Source organism: Vulpes vulpes, unplaced genomic scaffold (genome assembly GCF_048418805.1).
Source record: "Vulpes vulpes isolate BD-2025 unplaced genomic scaffold, VulVul3 u000000899, whole genome shotgun sequence".
In the NCBI taxonomy this organism is placed as follows: Eukaryota; Metazoa; Chordata; class Mammalia; order Carnivora; family Canidae; genus Vulpes; species Vulpes vulpes.
The window spans coordinates 2131665-2143823 of NW_027325780.1; the positions used below are offsets into that span (position 1 = coordinate 2131665).

Consider the following 12159-nt stretch of genomic DNA (forward strand, 5'->3'; position numbering starts at 1 on the left):
TCAGAAAAGACCCCGAATAGCCAGGGGAATTTTAAAAAAGAAAACCATAGCTGGGGGCATCACAATGCCAGATTTCAGGTTGTACTACAAAGCTGTGGTCATCAAGACAGTGTGGTACTGGCACAAAAATAGACACATAGATCAATGGAACAGAATAGAGAACCCAGAAGTGGACCCTGAAATGTATGGTCATCTAATATTCGATAAAGGAGGAAAGACTATCCATTGGAAGAAAGACAGTCTCTTCAATAAATGGTGTTGGGAAAATTGGACATCTACATGCAGAAGAATGAAACTGGACCACTCTCTTTCACCATACACAAAGATAAACTCAAAATGGATGAGAGATCTAAATGTGAGACAAGAGTCCATCAAAATCCTAGAGGAGAACACAGGCAACACCCTTTTTGAACTCGGCCACAGTAACTTCTTGCAAGATACATCCACAAAGGCAAAAGAAACAAAAGCAAAAATGAACTATTGGGACTTCATCAAGATAAGAAGCTTTTGCACAGCAAAGGATACAGTCAAAAAAACTAAAAGACAACCTACAGAATGGGAGAGGATATTTGCAAACGACATATCAGATAAAGGGCTAGTTTCCAAAATCTATAAAGAACTTATTAAACTCAACACCAAAGAAACAAACAATCCAATCATGAAATGGGCAAAAGACATGAAGAGAAATCTCACAGAGGAAGACATGGACATGGCCAACATGCACATGAGAAAATGCTCTGCATCACTTGCCATCAGGGAAATACAAATCAAAACCACAATGAGATACCACCTCACACCAGTGAGAATGGGGAAAATTAACAAGGCAGGAAACAACAAATGTTGGAGAGGATGCGGAGAAAAGGGAACCCTCTTACACTGTTGGTGGGAATGTGAACTGGTGCAGCCACTCTGGAAAACTGTGTGGAGGTTCCTCAAAGAGTTAAAAATAGACCTGCCCTACGACCCAGCAATTGCACTGTTGGGGATTTACCCCAAAGATTCAGATGCAACGAAGCGTCGGGACACCTGCACCCCGATGTTTCTATCAGCAATGGCCACAATAGCCAAACTGTGGAAGGAGCCTCGGTGTCCATCGAAAGATGAATGGATAAAGAAGATGTGGTTTATGTATACAATGGAATATTACTCAGCGATTAGAAACGACAAATACCCACCATTTGCTTCAACGTGGATGGAACTGGAGGGTATTATGCTGAGTGAAATAAGTCAATCGGAGAAGGACAAGCAGTGTATGTTCTCATTCATTTGGGGAATATAAATAATAGTGAAAGGGAATATAAAGGAAGGGAAAAGAAATGTTGGGAAATATCAGGAAGGGAGACAGAACATAAAGACTCCTAACTCGGGGAAACGAACTAGGGGTGGTGGAAGGGGGGAGGAGGGCGGGTGTTGGAGGGGAATGGGTGACGGGCACTGAGGTGGACACTTGACGGGATGAGCACTGGGTGTTTTTCTGTATGTTGGTAAATTGAACACCAATAAAAATTAATTTAAAAAAATAAAAAATAAAAAACAATCTAGGTTAAGAAACTAAATAATATCTACTTGGGATTTCCTTAATACTGAAGTCTATATAGTTTAATCAAGACTTCAGAAGGGAAAATTTGGTAAATATGAAGAATTAGAATCTCCCTGGACTCTCCATGAGATTGGGATTGGGAAAATTTGTACTAAAGCTTTCTTACCTTATGCTAAATAATTTAGGGCTGGCAATGTACTGGATTAAGTCAGATTTTCCCTCAAATGACACTTAAGTTACTTCATTAAAACCATCTCATTAAATTTACTTTCAAATTTATGAAGTAGCTAAAAGTGTAAGTTTTAATCAACTGTTCTAAACTTTTATTTGAGAACAGTGATGAGTCTGCAAGTGGTGGAACATGGATCCTTTATGCATTTACTACACAAGCAATTTACATTTGGTTCAGCTCATGGTCAGGTCTTCACGAAAAATCTAAAGCCCAAATGGAACATTCTAAAATGATGAGGGAGGACATAATAACTGGGGTGGCAAGTCGGGAGGGGCTTCACAAATTGATACCACTACAACAGATGCAGCAGATTGGTGTTAAGTGGGCTTCCAGTTCCCACCACCTTTTTCACTCTTGAGTGATTCTAAAGGGTAATGTGATTTGATTAATACTAATAGGAGGCTGTGAACACACAGAAAGAGGATTATGTTCATAGGAAGAAGTTAATTAAGAGAGTCATAGTAGGAAAAGGTCACAGGCAAGCCTACATCGCATTTATCAAGCTCAAATGGCTTAAAAATGATTTAATTCAGCATTGTTCTGTTTAATACTTACACAGAATATTGGAATATTGGGCTATCTCTAGGAAATTAAATTTTTTTGGCTTTTAATGATCAAGATAAAGGTAAGCAATTTAATACATTAAATGATTCCAAGATTTTTAGAGCTGAAAAGGACTTAACATTATCGAGCTTAAAATCAGTGGATAAAATAAGGCAAAGTTGAATAAGGTCTGTGGCTAATTAATAGCATTGTATCCATGTTAGCTTCCTGGTTTTGAAAATTATTCTATTGTTCTGTAAGATGTTACCATTGAGGGAAGCTAGATTAAGGGTATTCAAGGGCTCTTGTTACTATTTTTGCAACTTTTCAGTAAGTCTAAAATTATTTTTAAAAGGTTTAATTTACCTACCCTAACCTTTCAAAGAAACCTAAGACTCAAAGGGATCCACTTACCTTCTTCAAAGTTGTACAACTATAATAAAAGACACCCCAACTAGACCAACTATTTTATAATCATATTAATTTTGATTAGATTATGCTTTTCAATATCTTTGTTGGCATTGGAATTACTTTTTTTTTTCCAGTTTTTTTTTTTTTTTGAGAGAGAGAGAGAGAGAGAGAGCGGGAGGGGGGCATTATGGGAGGGGAAGATGTAGATGGAGAAAGAATCTTAAGCAGCACCCCCACACTCTTGGGGCAGAGCTCAGTGTGGGGCTCCATCTCAGGACCCTGAGATCAAGACCTGAGCTGAAATCAAGAATCAGATACTAAATGGGCTGAGCTGCCCAGGCACCCCACTGGAATTACTTTTAAACTGCACAAAAGTTAATTTAACTTTTTCTCCTCACTGCAGAAAATACATAATTTTTAAAATTTGGTAACCCAGAGGAAAAGCAGATTATTATTCCTCTGCTACTTAACATGCCAAGAAACTTTTTACTTGTAATGAATATAGTTTTCATTTTCAGGTGAGCTAGTAGTTCTTTAAAAAATTTACCTGCCAAAAAAAAAAAAAAATTTACCTGCCTGGGTGCTTGCATGGCTCAGTTGGTTAAGCATCTGCCTTTGGCTCAGGTCATGATCCCAGGGTCCTGGGACTTAGTACCACATCAGGTTCCTCGCTCAGCAAGGAGTCTGCTTATTCCTCTACCCTTTGCTGCTGCTTGTGTTCTCTCTCTCTCTGTCATGTTCACTCTTCTCGTTCTCTCAAATAAATAAATAAAAACTTAAAAAAAAATCTACCTATTTTATTGTATGGTACTTGGTTATTGCCTTACCAGTTTCAATTCCTTCTTTTGTGTCTTTAAATTCATTTAATATGCTTGTTTCATAGTTTTAATGATTACTCATTTGTTTGAAATCCTTGGAATTTTATTTTATTTTTTAAAGATTTTATTTGTTTATTCACGAGAGACAGAGAGAGAAAGGAAGAGACATAGGCAGAGGGAGAATCGGCTCCATGCAGGAAGCCTGATGCGGGACTTGATCCCAGGACGCTGGGATCATGACCTGAGCCAAAGGCAGATGCTTAACCACTGAGCCACCTAGACTTCCTGAAATCTTTGGAATTTAAATCATTTTGTTCATTTTTTTATGATACTATGGATTGTTTCCTCATCTGTTCCGTAATTTTGAATTGTAAGCTAATCTTCAGTGGTTTAGGCTGTGAGAATCTTGTGATCTGCTGTTAAGGGTAGACATACAACAATAGTTTTTACCAGTTTCTGCAAGGGACCCAAGAAGTATCATCAGCCTGAGATTAACATTCATATGAATGTCTCAGCTTTGAGTTTTTCAGAAAATGAGCACAGTGTAACTTAACCCTGGATCTGCAAGAGAAACAGGGGAGACTTTTTGCTTCACTCTGAGCCCTGGGAAACACAGGTAGATTTCTTTGCCATCTCTCTGAGAGGATGTGCTTCTTGTTTTCTATTCTGTCCCTCTAATTGAAAGTCTTTCCAAAGTCCCAGTTTTATACAGGATCTTAACTTTCTATCTCAGCATGACATTACATCTCAAGCCTCTGGGTTACTGGGACACATACAACCCCTTTGAGGGAAGCTATTACATCTGCTCATGCCCAGAGAAGTAAATCTCTCTGTTTACTACCTGTAGATTTCCTTCTATTCTTGGAAGGTCAGCCATGAGTTCCCTATAATTCTCATTATCTTTTATCTGGCATTTCTCGATGATGATAATGAAGGAAAAATTTCAAGTTCTCATACTCTACTTCCTGCTGGAAGTGGAAGTAATAATAATGGAGATCTTTAAAAATATTTTTGTGTAAAACTTTCTTTAAAAGTCTCCATAAGAAATCCGGTGATGTTCTAGAAGGGACATAATGTGGAGCTTGAGAGACTGAGCTTCAAAACTAAACTGATATTATTAGGTGTATATGCTAAAATGAACTATATTTTAGCAAGTTACTTTTTTTGTAAAATGAACTTATTTTAAAACTTAAATTTTGGATTTTGGGATGCCTGGATGGCTCAGTGGTTGAGTGTCTGCCTTCAGCTCAGGGCATGATCCTGGTCAGAGGATGGAGTCCAGCACTGGGCTCCCTGTGAGGAGCCTGCTTCTCTCTCTTCCTATGTCTCTGCCTATCTCTCATGAATAAATAAATAAAAATCTTTAAAAAAATTTTTTTGGATTTCATATATACTAAGGGGTCTACATTACTTAGCATACCATCTGATACAAACTATTTGTACAGTATGACAGTTATTTTGACTATTCTGTGTTTAAAGGAGATGTGTGAGGTGTTAGAAAGTCCATTTCATTGTAATCACAAGCTTACTGCATGGCATCATAGAAAAGCAAGTCCAAGACTGCTGTATACATTCATGAGATCATGACAAAGGAAAAAAAAAGTTACCGAATTGTGGGTGGTCCTGGGTAATTTTGTAGATGATTTCTGAGGCACTGACACCTGGAGCTTCAGCTTGTAAGATTCTATTTGTAATCTGCAGCATCCCGCCTTCTGGAACCCACACCATTGAATTAGCCCCAAGCTGAAGACTCCTGTCATTCTAGAATAAGGAAAGAGTACAGAATTAAGTCCAAGGAAAATAATAATAATAATAATAATAAGTAAATATATATATACATATATATCTCAGTACTTAAAAACATAACTCATCATAAGGTGGGGCAAGATGGCGTAAGAGTAGGGTCCCCCATCACTTGTCCCCACCAACTTACCTAGATAACTTTCAAATCATTCTGAAAACCTACGAATTCGGCTTGAGATTTATTTACTTTTTTTTTTTTAATATTTCATTTATTTATTCATGAGAGACACAGATAGAGAGGGGCAGAGACACAGGCAGAGGGAGAAGCAGGCCATATGCAGGGAGCCCAATGTGGCACTCGATCCCAGGTGTCCAGGATCAGGCCCTGAGCTAAAGGTGGCGCTGAACCGCTGAGCCACCCGGGCTGCCCCAGCCTGAGATTTAAAGACAGAACAGCTGGAATGATACAGTGAGAAGAGTTCAGGCTTCTAACAAAGTAGGAAGAGGTTAAAAAATAAACAAATAAAAAAGCAAGCATCCAAGGGAGAGGGGCCCCCGTGAGGAGCTGGGCTAAGGGGGGCAGTGAGAGGCCCCAGGACAGTAAAGCCCAGTCCCGGAGAAGCAGGAACTTTATGAATCTTCCCGGATAGAACACGCTCCCAGGTAACTGGAGCAGGATCCCAGGAGGGGCAGTGATGCCCTCAGGCTCTCAAGGGCACTAACAGAGGAACTGTGCCCCGGGGGGGGGGGAGCACACCACACCCCACGGCGAGCTCCCTAAAGGGCTGGAGCACGCTCCTGGTGGGCAGCTCGGGCGGCGGCTCGGGCGGTGGCTCTGTGCGGTGGGGGCTGTGCGGCCCCAGGAGCGCGATTCCAGCAGCGCAGGCCCTGGAGCACAAGGTGCCAGGGGACATAGCCCAAGATCCGGTGCTCCCCCTGGGACAGGTGGAGGCTGGGAGGACACAGTAGACCAGGGACACTCCGGCCACTGGGCGCCCACAAGCTGTGCAGATCAGCGCCCCCCGGCCCGGGAGCAACCAGGCCCCTGCGGACTGGGAGACTGCGGTAGTTACTGCGGGAGCTGACTCTAGGGCTGGAGAGCTGGCCGCTGCCACTGTTGTTATTCTTCCTGGTGTCATCTTGTACCTAGGATGGAGCGGAGCCACCAAGGAGCAGAGGCCTCACAGGATAAACAGCTCCCACTGAACAATGCACAGGGCAGGGGTTGGGGCAGCTCCCGCAGGTGCACACACCTGAGAATCAGCACAGCAGGCTTCCCCCAGAAGACCAGCTGGAAGGACAGGGTTAGAGGAAGTTCTTGATGGAGCAGCAATGGATAGTTCCAGGGGAAGTCGAAGGACTTACAGTATATAGAATCAGAGGATATCCCTCCTTGTTTTTTGTTTTGTTTGCTCTCCCCACCCCTTTTCTCTTTTTTCCATTACAACTTGCTTTCAACCACCCTGCACTGAGAAAATGAATAGAAGGACGAACTCACCACAAAAGAATCAGAAACAGTACCTCTCCCACAGAGTTACAGAATTTGGATTACAATTCAATGTCAGAAAGCCAATTCAGAAGCACAATTATAAAGTTACTGGTGGCTCTGGAAAAAAAAAATAAAGGATTCAAGAGACTTCATGACTGAAGAATTTAGATCTAATCAGGCCGAAATTAAAAATCAATTAAATGAGATGATATACAAACTGGAGGTCAGGGTTAACAAGGTAGAAGAACGAGTGAGTGACATAGAAGACAAGTTGATGGCAAGAGAGGAAGCTGAGGAAAAAAGAGAAAAACCATTAAAGGATCATGAGGAAAGGTTAAGGGAAATAAATGACAGCGTCAGAAGGAAAAATCTATGTTTAATTGGGGTTCCAGAGGACGTCGAAAGGGACAGAGGTCCAGAAAGTGTATGTGAACAAATCATAGCTGAGAACTTCCCTAACTTGGGAAGGGAAACAGGCATTCAGATCCAGGAGATAGAGAGATCACCCCCCTAAAATCAATAAAAACCGTTCAACACCCTGACATTTAATAGTGAAACTTGCAAATTCCAAAGATAAAGAGAAGATCCTTAAAGCAGCAAGAGACAAGAGATCCCTCACCTTTATGGGGAGAAGTATTAGGGTAACAGCAGACCTCTCCACAGAGACCTGGCAGGCCAGAAAGGGCCGGCAGGATATATTCAGGGTCCTAAATGAGAAGAACCTGCAGCCAAGAATACTTTATCCAGCAAGGCTCTCATTCAGAATAGAAGGAGAGATAAAGAGCTTCCAAGATAGGCAGAAACTGAAAGAATATGTGACAACCAATCAGCTCTGCAAGAAATATTAAGGGGGATGCTGTAAAAGAAAGAGGAAGCTCAAATAAATAATCCACAAAAACAGGGACTGAATAGGTATCATGATGACACTAAATTCATATCTTTCAATAGTTACTCTGAACGTGAATGGGCTTAATCATCCCATCAAAAGGCACAGGGTTTCAGACTGGATAAAAAAAGCAAGACCCATCTATTCACTGTCTATAAGAGATGCAGTTTAGACATAAGGACACCTACAGCCTGAAAATAAAAGGTTGGAGAACCATTTACCATTCAAATGGTCCTTAAAAGAAAGCAGGGGTAGCCATCCTCATATCAGATAAATTAAAGTTTATATCAAAGACTGTAGTAAGAGATGAAGAGGGACACTAAATCATACTTAAAGGATCTATCCAACAAGAGGACCTAACAATCATGAATATATTTATGCCCTGAATGCAGAAGCTGCCAAGTACATCAATCAATAACCAAAGTTAAGTCATACGTAGATAATAATACACTTATACTTGGAGACTTGAACATGGCACTTTCTACAATTGATAGATCTTCTAAGGACAACAACTCCAAAGAAACAAGAGCTTTAAATGAATCACTGGACCAGATGGATTTCACAGATATTTACAGAACTTTACATCCAAATGCAACTGAATACACATTCTTCTCAAGTGCACATGGAACTTTCTCCAGAATAGATCACATACTGGGTCACAAATCAGGTCTTAACCAATACCAAAAGATTGGGATCGTCCCCTGCATATCTTCAGACCATAATGCTGTGAAACTAGAACTAAACCACAAGAAGTTTGGAAGTATTTCAAACAGGTGGAGGTTAAAGACCATCCTGCTAAAAGATGAAAGGATCAACCAGGAAATTAGAGAAGAATTAAAAAGATTCATGGAAACTAATGAGAATGAGGATACAACCATTCAAAATATTTGGGATACAGCAAAAGCAGTCCTGAGGGGGAATACATCGCAATACAAGCATCCATCCAAAAACTAGAAAGAACTCAAATACAAAAGCTAACCTTGCACCTAAAGGAGCTGGAGAAGGAACAGCATATAAATCCTTCCACCAGCAGAAGAGAGTTAATAAAGATTATAGCAGAACTCAATGAAATAGAGACCAGAAGAACTGTGGAACAAAAACAAAACCAGGAGTTGGTTCTTTGAAAGAATTAATAAGATAGATAAACCATTAGCCAGCCTTATTAAAAAGAAGAGAGAGAAGACTCAAATTAATAAAATCATGAATGAGAAAGGAGAGATCACCACCAATACCAAGGAAATACAAATGATTTTAAAAACTTATTATGAGCAGCTTTACGCCAATAAATTAGGCAATCTAGAAAAAATGGATGCATTTCTGGAAAACTACAAACTACCAAAACTGGAACAGGAAGAAATAGAAAACCTGAACAGGGCAATAACCAGGGAGGAAATTGAAGCAGTCATCAAACACCTCACAAGACACAAAAGTCCAGGGCCAGATGGCTTCCCAGGGGAATTCTATCAAATGTTTAAAGAAGAAACCATACCTATTCTACTAAAGCTGTTCGGAAAGATAGAAAGAGATGGAGTACTTCCAAACTCGTTCTATGAGGCCAGCATCACCTTAATTCCAAAACCAGACAAACATCCCACCAAAAAGGAGAATTATAGACTAATATCTCTGATGAACACGGATGTAAAAATTCTCAACACGATACTAGCCAATAGGATCCAACAGTAAATTAAGAAGATTATACACCGTAACCAAGTGGGATTTATCCCTGGGATGCAAGGCTGGTTCAACACTTGTAAAACAATCAATGTGATAGATCATATCAACAAGACAAGAAACAAGAACCATATGATCCTCTCAATAGATGCAGAGAAAGCATTTGACAAAATGGATACAGCATCCATTCCTGATCAAAACTCTTCAGAGTGTAGGGATAGAGGAAACATTCCTCAACATCTTAAAAGCCATCTATGAAGAGCCCACAACAAATATCATTCTCAATGGGGAAACACTGGGAGCCTTTCCCCTAAGATCAGGAACACAACAGGGATTCCACTCTCACCACTGCTATTCAACATAGTACTAGAAGTCCTAGCCTCAGCAATCAGACAACAAAAAGAAATAAAAGGCATTCAAATTGGCAAAGAAGAAGTCAAACTCTCCCTCTTTGTAGATGACAGGATGCTGTATATTGAAAACCCAAAAGTCTCCACCCCAAGATTGCAAGAACTCATACAGCAATTTGACAGTGTGGCAGGATACAAAATCAATGCCCAAAAATCAATGGCATTTCTATACACTCAATGAGACTGAAGAAAGAGAAATTAAGGAGTCAATCCCATTTACAATTGCACCCAAAAGCATAAGATACTTAGGTATAAACCTAACCACAGAGGTAAAGGATCTATACCCTAAAAACTACAGAACAGTTCTGAAAGAAATTGAGGAAGACACAGAGAGATGGAAAAATATTCCATGCTCATGGATTGGCAGAATTAATATTGTGAAAATGTCAATGTTACCCAGGGCAATTTACACATTTAATGCAATCTGTATCAAAATACCATGGACTTTCTTCAGAGAGTTGGAACAAAGCATCTTAAGATTTGTGTGGCATCAGAAAAGACCCAGAATAGCCAGGGGAATATTAAAAAAGAAAACCATAGCTGGGGGCATCACAATGCCAGATTTCAGGTTGTACTACAAAGCTGTGGTCATCAAGACAGTGTGGTACTGGCACAAAAACAGACAGATCAATGGAATAGAATAGAGAATCCAGAAGTGGACCCTCAACTTTATGTCAACTAATATTTGACAAAGCAGGAAAGACTATCCACTGGAAAAAAGACAGTCTCTTTAATAAATGGTGCTGGGAAAATTGGACATCCACATGCAGAAGAATGAAACTGGATCATTCTCTAACACCGTACACAAAGATAAACTCAAAATGAATGAAAGATCTAAATGTGAGACAAGACTCCATCAAAATCCTAGAGGACAACACAGGCAACACCTTTTTTGAACTTGGCCACAGCAACTTCTTGCAAGATAAATCCATGAAGGCAAGAGAAACAAAAGCAAAAATGAATTATTGGGACTTCATCAAGATAAGAAGCTTCTGCACAGCAAAAGAAACAGTCAACAAAACTCAAAGACAACCTACAGAATGGGAGAAGATATTTGCAAATGACCTACCAGATAAAGGACTAGTATCCAAGATCTATAAAGAACTTATGAAACTCAACAGCAAAGAAACAAACAATCTAATCATGAAGTGGGCGAAAGACATGAAGAGAAATCTCACAGAGGAAGACATAGACATGGCCAACAAGCACATGAGAAAATGCTCCGCATCACTGGCCATCAGGGAAATACAAATCAAAACCACAATGAGATACCACCTCACACCAGTGAGAATGGGGAAAATTAACAAGACAGGAAACAACAAATGTTGGAGAGGATGTGGAGAAAGGGGAACCCTCTTTCACTGTTGGTGGGAATGTGAACTGGTACAGCCACTCTGGGAAACAGTTCCTCAAAGAGTTAAAAATAGATTTGCCCTACAACCCAGCAATTGCACTGCTGGGGATTTACCCCAAAGATACAGATGCAGTGAAACGCCAGGTCACCTGCACCCCAATGTTTATAGCAGCAATGTCCAAAATAGCCCAACTGTGGAAGGAGTCTAGGTGTCCACTGACAGATGAATGGATAAAGAAGATGTGGTTTATGTATACAATGGAATATTACTCAGCCATTAGAAATGACAAATACCCACCATTTGCTTCAACGTGGAGGGCCCTGGAGGGTATTATGCTGAGTGAAATAAGTCAATCAGAAAAGGACAAACATTATATGGTCTCATTCATTTGGGGAATATAAAAATTAGTGAAAGGGAATAAAGGGAAAGGAGAAGAAATGAGTGAAAATATCAGCGAGGGTGACAAAACATGAGAGACACCTAACTCTGGGAAACGAACAAGGGGTAGTGGAAGGGGAGGTGGGCGGGGGGTTGGGGTGACTGGGTGATGGGCACTGAGGGGGGCACTTGGCGGGATGAGTATTGGGTGTTATGCTATATGCTGGCAAATTGAACTCCAATAAAAAAAAAAGTCATCAGGTACTATTACTGCCAGCCATCATCTAATAAAGAGATATTCATAACTTTGGAGTCACATTATGAACTATGTATGTATACTATATGTAGATACTTGCATATGTATGTATATATGTAATGTCCTACTTTTTCTTTATCATAAGCAAATAACTTATTTCATTCAGGAAGACAAGTCTCTCCATTTCTTTCTTTCATTTGTTCATCTAACTGTGCTTCCATTCTTCCCATCCACCCTCATTCAAGCACTAAACATTAAGCACCTATATTATTGGCCAGCTCTTCTGCCAGAGGCCTGAGATATTTAAGAATGCCTAAACAAGACATGGGTTTCAGAATTTACAGTCTAGTGATCCCCTCACAGACAAATAATCAGGATGCATCACAAATGATGCTCTATGAGAAGCTTCAGCAGGGTGCTATAGGAG

General features: G+C 40.2%; 1 protein-coding gene across 1 annotated transcript in view; it reads right to left on the minus strand.

Annotated features, from left to right (window-relative positions):
• FRAS1 (Fraser extracellular matrix complex subunit 1) overlaps window positions 1-12159 on the minus strand; it is a 420760-nt gene that overhangs the window by 140253 nt on the left and 268348 nt on the right. The window contains exon 30 of the mRNA XM_072745521.1: window positions 5152-5305. Coding sequence (XP_072601622.1) covers window positions 5152-5305 — 154 coding nt within the window. The remainder of the gene's footprint in view (window positions 1-5151; window positions 5306-12159) is intronic.